Here is a 17053-nt window from a genome sequence, read left to right on the forward strand (position 1 = left end):
GATGGCCCAGGTACAGGGCATGTGATAAGATGGTGTGGGGTTTATTATAGACTGCCCAGCTGCAGGATTTCTAAAAGATGATTTAGGTGCAGAGTTCACAGATAGTTGTTCAGTTATGGGGCTTAATGAGGAAGTTGAGAAACAGGTGTTTCGTTGTCTTTAATATCATGTCTGTTTGAAAATAGACATGAGTTATGGTAATTTCTTTTAGTTGGAGTTTACCCACCAAACCTGAGGATTTTCCAATTGCAGTTGAAGTCAGAAGTTATTCACATAGGCTCAATCTGCACTGAGGACAGAGTCTCTTTTTGTCCGTGGCAAATCCAAATGAATTTACTGACTTGACAAAAGTTACAACGAGCCAGACGACACAAACTGTGGTGTGGAAACTGCCATGACCGCAAGATTCATGGTTTGAAGTACACTTCTATGATCATAGACTTGGAAAGGGATTTTTCAGAAAGCAATTGCACATGAATAGAACAACTTTTGATGCTTCGACGCTTGACTCTCACAGCATCGACTTTCCAAATTTACAAATTTATGCAATCCTATTCCACCAGAAAAGTTTTGGCGAGTGAACCCTACCACCTTGGACTTGGCAGTTCTTATGAAACCATTGGACTTGTAATGAACATTGGAAGATCGACAGTTCTTGAGAGTGTGTAAGACGTGGTTGAAGCTTTATGTGATCTTAAAAATGAATACATAAAATTTTCAGAGGCGATAGCAGAAACTCAAGCTGCTATTGAACCTTTACAACAAAAGCAAACCTTCCTAGTATTGTTGGTGCAGTCAATGAAACTCTCATCCACATTATAGGGCCATAGACAGTTCTTTATTGAATTGTACGTCATCTGCGTCCCTTGTAGTCTCAGCAAATGGTCTCTGTAGCCAGGGATCAATGGGATAAGCACTGTCACCTACTAAATATGGACCAACGTCAGAGTTCTCTATTCTGATGAAAGGGCCTTGCAAAATTTGGCCTCTCTCAGCCCTCTCAAATACATTTGAATTTCTCAGAACACGAGCATCATGTGTAGAACTGGAATATCCTGCTGCAAAATCAAGAAATAATTGCCTGCTGTCAGCTATGGCCTGAATGGCAAAGCCATGCTGTGTATACCTGCTGAAATAGTGAACAGTGCTGTCAACTGCACGAGTTGTAATGGAGTGTGCTTTCAGAACCCTAAAATGTCAGCTCAGTTTAGCTAAGCGCCTCAACAGTGAGCTGAGATTCTCGATCAGACGTGCTCTTGATCAGATATACAGCTGGATGTGCAGTACTTATAAGTTTTGTATAAGATTTGGGAATGATTGGGGTGATGACGATAATGATGGAGAGAATGATGGAAATAATGCCTGTAATGACATGATTGGAGATGGAGATGGAGATGATCTCGGAGATTTCTTAAATGAATACCTCGCCAGTTTATGAACACCTAGTTCTGAGACATTTCAACCAAAACTTAACTTAAATTTCTTAAACCTATATGCGAAGTAGACTATAGAACGTTTAAAAGGCATAGTACAGTTTATCACAAATATGAATTCTTCTTTGATTACAAACTGGCCCAATCAATTTGATAGTACATAGAGTACATGTACATGTATTGCAAACAACATCAATAAAGTGTTTTGTTGTTGCATGTAATAAATAGAATGTAGCTTTTTTGCATTAACATGAACAAGGAATAATAAAAATAGCTGAATGATCATAACTGTAAATGACATCAGTTCTGGTCATGATATCTGTAGTTAGAAATTTATTCTTACCAGTTGTCTGAAGCAATTTTTCACTATCTGTAGAACATTAATGGTTGTAAATAAAACAAGAAGTCCCAAGTCTCAGGTCTGATAAATCAGGCTTTGATCCACCCTGTCCTTCAAAGACCATTTCCATGAACTTGGTAATAAGCGTGCTGCATTGTTTTCAATACTTCTGTAACCTCTTAACTTTGCTTCTAGATTCCCTGCATCAAAGTTCTCATCTCATCATCTGAATCTTCTTCCTCAATGACCTTTTGTTTTTCTTCCTTTTCCTGTCTTTTTCCCAGCTGTACGCTCATCAGGAGATGGAGTGAAGTCCCCATTCTCTTTGTCATTAGTACCCACTCTGCTTGTGCTTGACAAGCACATCAGTGACTCATTTGGCTATCGCCTTGTGTGCTACTTTTTTGCTCTTAGCACATTTTGATGTTATCTGTGACCTATTACTGAACAGGTGCATGGCAACATGGGATCTATTTGTTAAGCGATACATTGTACAGAAATTGTCTGATTTTAACAGAAACTGTTAAATTTCCAAATGCCCTCCCCCCTAGGGTTTGAATGCCCTAAGTACAGTGTGGTAGAAATTATATGGTGTTTGTTGTATGGTCATTGACAGCCATGGTCTTGCAGTCTAAACAGTATGAGTATAAAATCTACCAGCTAACAACCAAGTCGGCTGTTAAACCAAGTGATTACGTTAAGTGGGCTGACAGATGTTTCACTTGGAAAACATCCTCCTAGGAAAGCAAATCAGTGAAAGGGTGCAATTGTTTGGTGTCCCTATTCCTGAATTACCAGCCATAATTGAGTCAACATTACAAAACACAAGACACCACAGGTTGCTGAAAAAGTCTCTCAGCTGGAATGATTGGTGGGCATGTGAATGTTAATTACTTGAAAGGATTGATTATTTTGTGTAAGATTCACTATGACATGGCTATCCGGGTCAATATTTTGCCTGGTGATTTCAAAAATTATCCCAGGGTGGAAAAGGAGTCCCACACTGGCTGATCAAGTATAATTATGAGTTATTATAGCTGTAGCAATACTGTGAAAGTTAATTAGTGAGGAAAAGTGGACACCATAGAAAGCCATCAAAGCCATAATGTCTACAATTATATACACCATAAATACTCACAATTGAGTACTAATGAATCAATTAGTGATTCTGAAAACCCATGAGTGCTTACAGAAGTAGAAACTGAAAATTGCCCTTGATCAAATTGACCCTCCAAATCCACAAGGGCATCTCTAAGTATCTATCTGGATTCAGGAGAGGTGACCCTTTTTAGAGAAGGCTGAAATTCTTTGCTAGTGCTACAAGTCATTATTACTCTGGCCATGAGTCTCAATTTCCACCCTTTTCACTTGATCTCTGGTCATTTGGCACTCTTTTAGAAAAAAAGGTGCTGTGTGCTCTAGAGGTTTCCCTTTCATTTCTTCTGATGAAATAAAACTAAGAACTTTCTGATGGGGAAATTCAGGGAGACCGTCATCTGTGTGTGCTTTATGGAATAAAGCACACAAGCTGATGGAATATTTTCAACAATGCCATTGATCAGGGATGAAACTCTGTCATTGGTAAGCTGCCTATCCCACAGTTTCCTTGGGTCAAACTGGTTCGTTAAATTTGAGTTGACCCTGTGATCTCTGGTGCACTCCTTGTCTTTTTGTCTTTATGGAAGACAAGTTTTGTTATCTGATCTGGCTCTACATCTTTTTAAGTTCCTTTATTCCATCCCTTTGGACCACTTGTGCATGCGGGAGAGATGTATGCTTTCTTGTATGCAAAGTTTGACTTTGTACATCAAAGTGATAACATGGTTGTAGAATTCAGTGGTACCAGCCGTACATGTGCACCACAAAGTTACAATTTTACAGTCATTCTTCGTGCCCTTGAAACACCCAGACCTTGTGTGGATCTTCGTGGATTTTTTGTGAAGACACACGGCCTTTTATAAACATGTGCTTGCTGTCAACAGGGCATTTTGTAAACAACACTGTGTCCACAAAGCCACTCATCAAATAAGAGTAAGCTTCCTGGTCTTTGTATTTTCCAATATATTCCACATCAACAGCTTTTGCCCTCAAAATGTAACTGAACAATTTACCATCAACCTCTGGCCATTACTTCACGTCAGCAATCAAAGCTTCATGTGGTATATTGTTTGGATCGGTTTTTATTCCATTTAAAGTCAACTTGCGGTAATATTCTTCCATTATCTGCAGATATATCCGTCGTTGTGAAAACTTCACCAGCTCTTTAAGTTCATACGCACCAAATGCTCTGGCAACAAGCTCAGGCTTTTGGCTGGTTTTCTTGAGTCCTCTTAGTGACAGAGAATCCTTGAGCGATGAAACGGTCCACCCGAGGAAGTCCTCATATTGAAGAACTTCCTCTGCTTGTCAAGGCATCAAAAATGATCTTTTACCTGAACCAAAGTTAAAACGACAAAACTATAAGAGGATTTAATAAGGATAGTCTCACCCAGAAGGATTTTCGATTATGATATATCTTCACAGATACGGCATGCGTGAGTCAGCCATTTGCAATTTATGCCCTGCTGTGCGCTTGCCCCAGTAGTTTTGCACCCTCGGCAAGATGGCGTGTTAACCTTGAAAGGGTCTATTGTTTGAGCATTAAAAAATAATCAATCAAACACAACTACTGGGAATTTATTTGATCACGAACCTACAAATTTCATTTACATATTCAGAATAGTCTCTACTTTGCCTTTGAGTAAAAGGCAGACACCAATCTTAAGTGGACAGATTTAAAGATGCAGTTGTTGTGAAAAGTTGAAGTAAGTAAGTAACTTTAGGTACTTATCACAAAATTGAGCATGAGAGCTCTTTTAAATGTAAATGTGCATAAAAAATATAAAATAAGATGTATTATTAAATTAAGAGAAGTATTAAATATGAAAACGACAAAAAAGGTAGCTTAAGTCTATGGCAGTTACAATCAGTCATCAGTGAAACAGTTATTTTTTGTAGTTGACTTTTAAAGGATGAGAGAGTGTCGGATTGTCTAATGGCGTCAAGAAGTTTGTTCCATAACTTGGTGGCAATGAACGAAAACGAATGATGTAGATATGCAGACTTAAAGTTAGGTAATACAAGTTTAAGGCTACCTCTAAGATTGTAATTGTTACCACGAAACTTGAACATGTCATTTTTTATTAGGTGCTGTGCTTTGACTGTATAATTGATTGACATCAATTTCTCGAAAGGAAAATCAATCAGTGAGCAATAAAATAACTGTTCCATGCTAAAACTGAAAGGATATCAACAAGGAACCCAAGAGTGACCAATTTATTTAATTTACAATCTTTTTTGAGCACATTCTATGAAACCAGAAGTTACAGAAGTTCATTATACCAAAGGTCATGATTGGATACTCTGAATAGACACCATGGTGGGTTACTTGATCACATTCATATCGCCTAAACCAGTGTCTTTAATTATTGTGCTTTTACAGCACTTTGATAAGGTACATGTAGAAACTACAAACTTTGCAATAAGAATAAAGAATTTAGCATATTTCTATTTTGTTCAATTGACATTGAAAACAGCATGTTGCTTTCCTTACTTTAAATTCATGCATCAAAAAATAAACATGGTCACTGTCCTTGAATTTATTTTCTCTGAATTTTTAATTTTTTCCCCTGAATTTTTAAATTTCACCAAATTTTTGTCTCTACTTCAATTTATCTCAGGACAAGGGTATCTGTTGAATTCAAGAAAGAGATACTCTTGTCCTCAGATAATTATAGATAGAGCCATAGGTTTGTGAAATAGTGTTCTATAAGGGGACCATAGACATCAGAAATCTTACAATAATAACACAACCTGTCAAATATGACTAGAGAAGAAACCAAACAAAAAACTGTCTTGTTATTTTCATATGTAAAAAGTTCCATTTCTACAGAGAATTTAGCTAAAATAAAATGCCTTCTTTTCTGCTTGCAACTCTACATGACTTAGAATGAAAGTGGTCAGTTAACTTTATTTTTACAATTTGAAGATCTTATACTTTAGGCTCAATACACAATGACCATTCAGCTTAACATAAATTTGAGTTGTATGTATTTTGAGGATAATGTTTTTCCCAAGTCTCTTCTTCACAGTGTTTACACCTCCAGAAAATCTGAGGTGTATTACTTGGTGTATCCAATTCCTTCTTTGGTTGGCAATTGTTAAATTTGTAATTTTCTCCCTTTGCAAAGCCTTCTTCAACTTGGGAATTTTTCCCAGAGCACAATAACCCAGAATGTGCCACTCATAATCAAGAAATAATATCATATGAAGGAAGAATGCAAATGAGAGCCAGGCTCTTAGCATCCTTAAATATGTTGTCAATCTTGCTTCCATTGACCAAGAGCACCAATGCAACGCATCTTTCGTTCATTTTGTTGATGAAACTCGGGTGAATTTTGTGACAAATCAGCTTCATGCAACTGAAATGAGCCAAGCCTATTGGGAAGTCATCCCTTGGAACACTGAACATAAACAAGCAAAGAATTCTTCAGAAATAAAGCCTGAGTTGGTTTCATGGTTTGAAGATGCACTGCCATGATGCTACCATGAGCTTGGTATTATTTAAATGATGAGGTCACAAGAAGATGATAATATCTTTCATTATCGCAAAAAACTCACTTATGTCCAGAAATGCATGCAGTAACTAAAATGGCAGATTTGACAAAATTTTGTCAAACTGAGTGAATGTTCATGGAATTGACGATTTTGGCAATTTTTTGCCAGCCATAACTATGCAAATTAAATCAATAGTTCTCCAATGTGGGGAAATTGCTGACACAACAGTTCCTTGGCAATTTGGATGTGCCTGTCTGTAAACATGACACTTTCTTATGTCAGCATCATTGCCATCCAGTTGGAAATGTGGCATTTGCATTTTATGATGGATTTTTGGTCCATTCTTGAACACTTCACAAACTTAATTTCCAGATCAGCTTCTGACCTTCTTTTTGGTGCATGTTTCTTTTTTGGATTCTTTTCCTTTTCTTTTTTGCCATAGTTTCTCCAAGAACTCCCCTACTTTACTCCTGCCACCATGTTTGTGCTTTTCAACTGATGGCAACAGAGGCAAATGAGAGCTTCTGGCAATATCACCTCCATTAGATATTTTTTGCTTGATTCTGTGGAAGTGCTTTGCAATTAAGTTATCCATAAAATAAGTATGACTTTCTTTATTTGTCAAAACTTACATTAAACTTAAATCATTCTTCTCAATTGGTTCTTCCCCTTCTGAGAAAATGTGACCATTGAATATTTTATGTTGCTAGCTCTCCTTAGAGCCCCTCAGTATTTGAGAAAGGTAGTTTCTAATCACATCATGGAAACGGGAAGTAATGTCCTCCTCTGTAATGGCCAATATGTTTTTACTTGGTTCAAAGAGAGTTATGTCCGGTATCGAATGCACTTATGAAAAATTTACGGAAATTCACAAGACCATTGATGAAATATTTTAGAAATTAACTCAAGGGTTTCTTGGAGAGTCCCAAAAACACTTACGAAAATTGTGAAATTTACAAAATCTGTTAAATTTATGATAATCCGTCACACCATCGACGAAATCTACAAAATTTATTTAAGGGTCACGTGAAAACTTCGAAATTTATGATAATTCACCAGACCATCTAAGAAATCTCTGAAATTTATTTAAAGGGTTGTAAGGAAGGCCCATTCAAAGTTATGAAAATTACGAATTTTACGAAATTTATGAACGCTGCGAAATTTACAATAATTCGCCAGGCCATCCATGAAATATACAAAATTTACTCAAGGGGTTACAAGGAAGTCCCCGACGAAATTTGCCAAAGTTATGAATTTTACAAATTTACAAAAACTGCGAAATTTACAATAATTTGCCTGCCCATCCATGAAATATACAAAATATTTTCAAAGGGTTACAAGGAACTGCCCAACAAACTTGCGAAAATTACGAAATTTACAAAAACTGCGAAATTTACAAGAGTTCGCCAGTGCAGCCATGAAGTGTGCGAAATTTTTTCAAAGGGTAATATGGAAGTCATAATAATAATTTATTAATTTATATTGTGCTTTTTAACATATAATGATCAAAAGCGCATTACAATGTTAAAATACACTAAATGTGTATATGAAGTAAATTTAACAATAACAAAGTAATTTAAGGGCTAAAGGCTTAAAGCTAACTCAAAAAGATGTGTTTTAAGACAAGATATGTTTTAGGACAAGTCCCCAAAGAAATTTGTGAAGATTACAAATTTTATGATAATTCTCTAGACTATCAAAGAAATCTATGAAATTTATTTTAAAGGGTTGCAAGGAAGGCCTGTCCAAAGTTACAAAAATTAGGAATTTTATGAAATTTACGAAAAACTGTGAAATTTACGATAATTTGCCTGCCCATCCAGGAAATATACGAAATTTATTCAAAGGGTTACAAGGAAGTGCCCAACAATAGTTGCAAAGGTTACGAAATTTATGAAAACTGAAATTTATGAGAATTCGCCAGTCCCTCCACAAAATATACGAAATTTATTCAAAGTGTTACTTGAAAGTCCCCAATTTTGCAAAATCTATGAAAATTTACGAGAATTCCAAAGCCCATCCACAAAATCTGAAATTTTTTCAAAGGGTTGCAAGGAAGGCCCATCTAAATTTAGGAATCAATTTAGAATTTTACGAAATTTACAAAAATTTAAATTTACGAGAATTCGCTGGCCCATCCATGAAATCTACGAAAATTATTCAAAGGGTTAGGAAGACTACAAGATTTACGGTAATTCACCAGATCATTTACGAAATCTACAAAATTTATTCAGAGGGTCACAAGGAAGTCCCCAACAAAAATTATTCAAACTGAGAAATTTAGGGTAATTCACAAAAGCATTGACTAAATCTATTGTCTGAAGTTTATTCAAGGGATTAAGGAAGGCCCCAATGTGGAATTTATATCATTTTCAGCCTGTCTTTGTGGGGGTCATCCGTATACAACTTCATATGCTTTTGAGAGGCCTATATAGCGAATGCAAGTTAAACCAAAATATTAAAATGAAGTACATTTGACCCCCAACTCGACAAACTGGAATCTCCATTCAAATTATACTTTATCTCTGAATGGGATAAGCAAGGTCGATTAAATGCAAGGCATGAACATTTTATGATAAAAAGTATGAACATTTTATGATAATTGCTTTTGTTAGCGTAAGACATCTATCAAACCGCACCCCATTCAACTGTACCATCTCTTGGAATAGCCTTTTCCACCTTTCAGACAGTTTGGTCTATATTCCTTCCTTTCATTTTGAGGTCTTTAGCCACACTCAATCTGATTAAGCTTATCTGAGCTCCTGAATCAATTAACACATTCGCTCTCAGCCAAAGACGGCCTAATCCAACAATGTCCACTTGCACGATGAGCAACAATGCTTTCTGGTTGTTAGTCACTGACACAACAATTGTGACAGTTGACTGAATTGCTCTGTGTAAGAGAGGGTGATGGTGATAAGGGCATTGGTGTCCATTGCTTTTTTTGAGGACACTGGCATCTTCTGGAACAATTGTTGGACCTATGATCTCGTCCGGCATGTTTCAAGCAGCTGAACCATGCATGGTTCTCTTTCACTGCCTTTACCCTATTTTCTAGACGAAGCAAGACAAACTTCTGGCACTGGTCAGTCCAGTGGCTTGGAGTTTTGCAAATCCAACACTTGTGCAGGAGACCTGGCTTTGGAGCATTAAGATTAGATCCAATATGGTCAACAGGATGCCTTGTTGGTTGGCCTGTGCTTCTCAAAGGTGTGGTTGCTCTCATCCTGGATTTCATTTATTATTTACTAATAATAAATACTAATATTTAGTATTCATCCACGCAATAAGCTGTGCCAGGGTGGCCTCCTTTCTGCTGTTTTCCTGTTGAAGTGCTCATACTTTACGGTCGTCGGTACACATTCTCTGCTCAGTTAGGGCCAACATGTGGTTGTTGTCTGTCATGGAGTTGTCCAACCTCCTTAAGTGTACTGAAACGTTTTTGCAGAAGATGCACCAAATTGAAAAATTGAGCATTTTCTCCATCACGAGGAGGTCTGAACTTTGTGATATTGTGTGTTATTGTGTCTGCTAAGAATCTAGAATCCCTGTACTTTGAGTCCAGGTAGCTCCATGTGGCATCATGATCTGTACTGATACCCTTAATCAATTCCAGCGGTCGCCGTTGTAAGCTTGTAGGCAGCAACAAAATCGCCTCTCTTTTACTGTATGTGCTATCCACAGCGTGCCTGAAATCGGCCTGGAAGATCGCGTAGTCTCTAACATCCCCTGCAAAGCGAGGCATCTTCAGCTTCTCCATCTTAAACCCACAGGAAGTATTAACATTGCTTTGGTGATTGGTGCTGTTTTTACCAGCAACTCCGTTTTCTCCAAGATTTTCTTCTGCTCTCAGGTGTCCGTTTCTCGACTCGGTTCCTGTGCTGTTCACAGCTGTGCCATTAACACAGGTTCCTTTCCCTTGTACTGCTTAATGTTCTCCTTGCTTTGTGGTTTCCATCTCAATAACACTCTCTAAATCCTGCACTCCTCTTTCCACCTCCAAAGTTCTGCTTTCCCAAACCGATTTTTCACCTTTCACGCCCGTTGCTCTGTTGTCTGATGCTGACTTTCTGCTGTCCAATCCTGATTTTCTGCTTTTTGATACCACTTTAGATTTATCCTTTGCTCCGATTTCCATTTGTTGATAGAAGTCCTCACGCTCTTCCAACCATTTCTCCTCTGCCTTGAATGCTTCATCTTCCTGAATCAGTTGAGTGTATTCCTTGTGCTTCACCTCCAAGTTCTCGAAAGCCGTTTTCACGCTGTGAAAGGCTTCCATAATTTTGTCTCCTGGCCTGCCCGCTTTACATTTTTTGCAAAGGGTGTTTCCACGGCATGTTAGTACTGCCTTTGCTGTCCTTCACTTCCTGTTTGGTTCACCCATTGCTTTGTCACCTATTTTGGTCTTCAATCCTTGGGACTCCGGCTAGCACACAGAAATCAAATGAAAGTGATCTGTTGCCCCTAACTCTGAATTCCCGTGAATCGTATAAATTACAAGATTTTTATTCGATCTGAAATAAACACAGCAAATGTCATACTTAAACTATATCAACTAACTGAAAATAAAGGGCCTCAATACATCATGTCCACCAAGAAACACGAGCAGATTTAAGTGAGTAAACCATGCGGTCAATTACACAATTGTTAATCACGTGCAGTCAAGTACTGAAATTATACTAACAGAAATTAAGGGAGACAACGTAAAGAAGCAAAGCCTTAGAAAACGGAAAACAGAAACTTTAAAACTGGCTCACTTCGTAACGGATTCCAGAGTTCAATTAAACCGTAAAACCTCTAAAAACAGGAAAGCTATCCATACCAACACATGTAAACTAAACTGAATATGGATGCCTATTTCGAGCTTCTCAGATTGCAATGTCAATCAATGTAATCATGGTTTACAGAAAGTATAACGTTAAACTATTAAAATCAATAATAAATCATCATGCGAAATGTCACATGAAGCAAAGTTCTTCGTCAAAACAGCAAGTAAATCAATCAATTGGTTACTTAAATTTGATTGAAGCTCTTGAAAATACTTAGGAAGGCTCAATGTTGTGAGAAATAAATTTAAATCCTCTGTTGATGGGAAAAGAGTAACCTGATGTCACTATTGGATTTGGAAGAAAACTCGTTTGGGCATGCAGACTCAGCGCCCCAAATATCGTAATTAGAGACATTATGGATTGCAAAGGAAATGTTCTTAACTAACAGAGGTGTGCCCTTTCTGTGAATACCAAGTGAATACCATTGTTATTAAGATGGTTTTCTAAAATGTTTGAATTATCGATGAAAGACCAAAAATATTGATGACATGATGAGCTCAACAAGTTGTTTACTGTCTCACTTTGTTGTTGAGTGTGAAATCATGACAACAAATGATGCTGGAAACGAAAACCTTGTGTTTTTGAGCTAGGCCTTCATCTGCTAATTCGATGATGTTGTTTGCTACTGAGTGAGAATCAGGATTAAGGTCGTTTGTTCCGATGTGGATTACTACTTGACCTGGATCTTTCGCTACACTTGGAAACATATAATGCTTCATGTCTTCTGTGGAGCTACCAGGGAAGCATTTGCAAAACACATTTTCCGTTTAGATTTCATTCTTCTGGTGTTGACATATTTAATTGTCAAATTGCCCAAAATGATGGTTGAATTAGCTTCTATGTGCTGCTCACCAACGGTTGACCAACCTGTGTTATCATCATGAGGGAGAGGTGATGATTTATTAACCTGAGGTGACACGGTGTTTGCAGGTGTTGGTCAATTTTGGTCATCATTAAAAAGTTTTATGGCTGTAACAAGGCTGTCTCATTCATTTTCTAGGGTTTTTATTGTATTAGATGCTCCTGCATTTGATAAACGTTCATATTTGAACTGCTCTTTTAATTTCTTGACCTTTTCTTAAAGTAGGCATTCTTGAGTATGTGACGAACTGTTGGTAATTTGCATATTTACCTTCGAGTGAACGAGATGCTGAAGTTCATTAAGTTGCTTGACTTTCTGTAGATTGCTCTTAACAATAGAACAACCCTCACATGTGGAATGGCTTGGCAAATTCTGGGTTACAGACTGCAGGTTCTGCGAAGAGTTGAAGGAGCAATCTACCATATTGTGGCACAGAACTATATCGCCGTTCTTAAAACTACTATCATAGCCTCCTTTTCTTTTTAGGTACTGCTGTTCGTGCTTTTCTTGAGCAGCTTTAATATTTTGTTCAACCTTTGGGAAAGTTGCAGATCTTTTCTATATGGTCCTGGAGAATATCTTCTACGGTTAGGTGCCTTTCTAGTGTTTCATTTTCTCCCTGGTCTTTGTCAAATTGCTCTACAAACTTTTCTACCTCGAGGCAAACATGGGTGCCTACCATACATGAAGAAGAATGGGCTGCACTTGGTGATGTTTGATTTGTTGGAATTAATTGCAAACAAAGCACCATCCATGTATTCATGCCAATTGTTTTCTTTTTCATCCACAAGCTTCCTAAGAATACTGACCAGAAGTATTAGCGTGAGGGTACAGTGATTTTACATAACCTGTGATGCTGAAATGATGTGTAAAAGTCACATGCCTAAATCAAAAAAAGAAAGCAAGTTTATCAGGGAGTAATGAGGTGTCTTATTATGTGGCCTATTTCAGCACTTTGGGGTTATTCTCAAATAGGGTTCAGTAACTAGTTAAGAGTGGTATAACCTCTGTTCTTTAGGGAATTTGTAATAAGATTTCTTTGATATTTTTTGTATTCCATACTTAATGAAACTAGTCCCTTGCACATAATATCAAAATGTAAATATACAACTTTGAAAGCAGGTTTACGGGTTGTAGGTGTATCTCAGCAAAGGTACTTTAACATCTAATTTCTCGTCTCAAAACTTAAATGGTGGTTCTTTGGATGGGTTAAAATCACCAAGTGAAGCTTAAAACTCATATGGTACTGTTATAAAGGATGTTCCTGTTCTGCAATGCTCCTGTGAATGGTTAAGATGAACTACACATTGTTTTGGGATTGGCTAACCTAAGCTGTTTTGGAATTGTAGGCAAACTCAGTAAAAGTGGTGTTATTTAATCTGCCCAAAACATGTTCTTGGTTTGGCTAGGAAAGATCTACATAACTTCCAAAATGGACAGTTCACTTGAAAGGTGGGCAAAAGTGAATATAAATTTATGTTTTTATATGAGTTACGTTTTGTAAAGGTCATCTGTTTTCATAACTTTTTAATATAATAAAAGGCAGTTGGAGTAACTTGTAACTAAGTAAAGTAATTAAAGTGGTCCATTGTTTGTAAGAAATGCTCCAAATGCTCCACAATTCGTTCTGGTCAAAAGGCCAGAGGAGCCCAACTAACATTAAATTTCACGCTGAAGTTGAAAGCTTAATTTACCAGGATTGCACAGAGAGATAGTTATTCACAATTTTGACTGAAAAATTACAAAGTCAATCCAGAGTAAGTAAACTCTGCAAGAAAAACAGATGAAGGGATTAGTGTGTCGAAAAGTTGCCACGAGAAACTTTTCCAACCTACAGATAACTTTTCTAACATATGTTAATTTACTAAGAGAATGTGTACTTATATCAACTGTACGTTCTGGCATGAGTGCATTGCTTGGTGACAATCTGGTCTTGAAGACAACACAGATCACATTCTACAGCTTACCAAACAACAAAATCATTTTAAAGTGCCTATAACCCCAAAACATTTTTTTCACCTAATCAAATCTCTGTATGGAATTGGGAAAAATGTCGCAAAAATTTTTGAATTCGGTTAAAACCCGAATTTTTTACGAATTTTTAAAGTTGGCGCTGTTAAGAGCATGACCGAGCATTCGGGAGAATGGGACTAGTGACGTCATTCCAGGCCATTGCCAGCGTCGCTCCAGTATAAACTCTCACGTTGTTTTGTGTGTGGGATAGAGTACTGAGGGTTAGTTTTTCGTCAAAAGAACTTTTATTTGACTCAACAAAAGTTTGAATATTCAAACGTACTTATAATGTCGTCCAGCGATTCTAGCTATGACTCTAGCTCGGACTCTGAGGCCGCAGAGGTCGAGGTCGAGTACGACTTAGAAGTCGAGGGTTCATCAAACCCGAGTGAACACGAAACCTCAGATGATGAACCAGATGCCTATGCGAATGAGCTGATGGCAGACGAGGAATGGCTGGCTCAATATGAAGAGGAAAGAAAAACGGAGGAAGAACTAGAGAAGAAGCTTCAAAACCGATTAAGTGGATCAGAGGAAATCAAAGAATGGTTAGTTGGCATTGTTTTGCGTTGCTAGCGACGCGTGGCGACGCGCCATTTGCAAGTTTACGGTTGTCGGGTGCATATTCTACTATTATTTTAGCTGTTCTTCTTTGTAAATTTTGTTTGGTATTTTATTTCTTAGGTGTCATTGTGGCAATTGCAGCCTTGAATGTTTGCAAAACATCAGTGAATGCTATTGCTGTTGTGAGTTAGACGGATGCGTCGAAGCTTTGGAGAGCGACATTGTCATCCAGGATTTTCCCCAAGGCACCAAGCTTACTTGCATCACCCAGCATCCTGGATTTAACCCTGTTTGCCTCCAGAAATGGAGCTCATTTTAATGAAAATACATGTGCATTTCTCACCTTTCTCTCAGCTCGCTTGCTTTCTGGTTTACTTCCGCCCGAAACACAAGGCGCTTGGATCGTCGGGCAAACACAAATGCCAATTTCATCTTTCCGTAGTCTTCTTTGCATATTGACGTTTGTCAATCCAGGGAACATTACTTCGTAGTCCTCTTCTCGGAAATGCTTTGAGCACACTGCCGAGTACTTCGTGGGCTCCCAATGAGCACGCTTAGATTTTACGAAGTCAACCCATTGCTTTCTTCTTTTTCGCTTCTGTGGTTCATCAGCCCCTTCAAAAGGTATGGGATGAAGCGAAATACCTTCTGCCTTACTTGGCTTATTATTACAGCCGAAAACAACGCATTTATCTGGCATTTTCAAGATTTCTGACCTTCCGAAGCGAAGCAAACGCGGTTCCAAACAAGAAAGCGATCAATGGCCTGGAATGACGTCACAAGTTTCGCTATACCCAGACCCTTTTCAGTGACTCTGTGACTCGGTAGTGTTTTGAAAAAGTGCCATTTTTCCGATCTTTAAAAAATCATAAAAAATCGCGGTTTGAACCGAATTAAAAAATTTTTGCGACATTTTTCCCAATTCCGTACAGAGATTTAATTAAGCGCAAAAAATTTTTTGGTGTTATAGGCACTTTAACTAAATTGCAAGGAATAATTCCCAGTCAATTGAATAAAATTGCTCACAGATTACAAATCAACTAAAATTTGGAAATATAAAAGAGAATATAAAATTGTGTGTCAACATATTATCTTCGTCTTTCAGCAGAGTTGCCCCTGGTGACTCAAGAAGAGACAAAATATGTTTCAACAAGGTACAAAAGTTTCTTTTTTTTTGAATTTTGGAAATGGTTATAATTTTTTGGTTACACACTAAGACGCAAATACACATCAAAAGTAACTGTTGCATAAAATGGTATAAATTTGAATGAGGTTAACAATTAAAATACTCACACAAAGTAATATTTGTGAAAAAGGATCAATAAAAAGAAATCAAGGTATCTTGTAACAATAATCTAGGAACTCTGATTAGTTCTGGCCAGTGGTGGCTCATTCTCCAAATGTGCCTTACAATGAGAAAGATCCAAAAATAAAAACATGTATTCAGGAGAATGTGAAATGGCAGAGGCACAAAAAGGGCGTTTTTTTTTAGCAGGGACTTAGAAGTGGAATGCACACAAGCGAAGAAACAAGGTTACCAGTATGTAGGGGAACGGAATAACACCAAGTGGGGGACAAAAGTGTACTTGCTGTATTAATGCAAGAACATCGTATTCAGCCTCTGCCATTTTATACACTAACTCTAAGTAAACATATGCATAGTTCCTGGTGTAGGCTGGGTGAAGAGAATAGAAGGTTGGGAAGATGACTAGTCCTGGTTGATGAGGAAGGAGCAGCATGAGGGAAAGACCTCTTGCTGTCAGTGGTCAAGAGTCCACATAAACCAGAGGCGACCATCCAACAACATCTGAAGCATTTCCTGTTGAGTATGGGACATCATAGTGGCTGCAAAGCAGCTCTGGTGTGGTGTAGGGGCACTGACGCACCCTCCAGCTAAAGCAAGAGGAAGAAATCTTTCCATCACATAATTGTGAATACTATGTACATGCACATTACATGTAATGCAACCTGGTCCCAATCCATAATTTGACAATACTGCTTTTGCTGATGTGACAGTAGGGGGCTTTTCATCATCTACATCGTTCAAGCAAAACATTTTGAGGGTACATTTTTTAATTTTCTCTTTTCCTTTTTGGCATTTTTGGTTTCATGATCACTGTGATGTAGGTTAGAAGGTTTGTCACCCCTGGCAGAATAATTGAATGTTATAGGGTGCTCTGTGACTGCTGATGCTGCTGTTTGTTCAATTGTAGGATTGTTGACTGAGGAAGAGGCTCCTAAATCAACAAAATCACTTATGCCAGAAGAATATAAACTAAAATCACAGTGGCCCATTATAAGTGGCTTTCAACATATGTGAAAAATTATATTGAAAGAAGACACAATCTCAAATGTAACCAATGCAATCACTTCATGTGGTAAACATTTACGAAACCCATTAAAAGAGGTCAAGGTT

The 17053-nt window shown here is 37.7% G+C and overlaps 1 protein-coding gene and 1 pseudogene across 1 annotated transcript; one reads left to right on the top strand and one right to left on the bottom strand.

The window, feature by feature from the left end:
* Positions 1-3042: 3042 nt before the first annotated feature.
* LOC110040536 (uncharacterized) lies at positions 3043-4188 on the bottom strand (annotated as a pseudogene).
* Positions 4189-14061: 9873 nt separating this feature from the next.
* On the top strand, positions 14062-15207 carry LOC149101904 (uncharacterized). Its single transcript, XM_089274863.1, has 2 exons — positions 14062-14621; positions 14758-15207. The coding sequence occupies exons 1-2, from the start codon at positions 14362-14364 to the stop codon at positions 14954-14956; spliced, it is 459 nt and encodes a 152-aa protein (XP_089130989.1). The 5' UTR covers positions 14062-14361; the 3' UTR covers positions 14957-15207.
* Positions 15208-17053: the final 1846 nt, after the last annotated feature.

The sequence above is a fragment of the Orbicella faveolata genome, unplaced genomic scaffold (genome assembly GCF_042242905.1).
Source record: "Orbicella faveolata isolate gen_17 unplaced genomic scaffold, um_ofav_v1 contig_36, whole genome shotgun sequence".
Classification (NCBI taxonomy): domain Eukaryota; kingdom Metazoa; phylum Cnidaria; class Anthozoa; order Scleractinia; family Merulinidae; genus Orbicella; species Orbicella faveolata.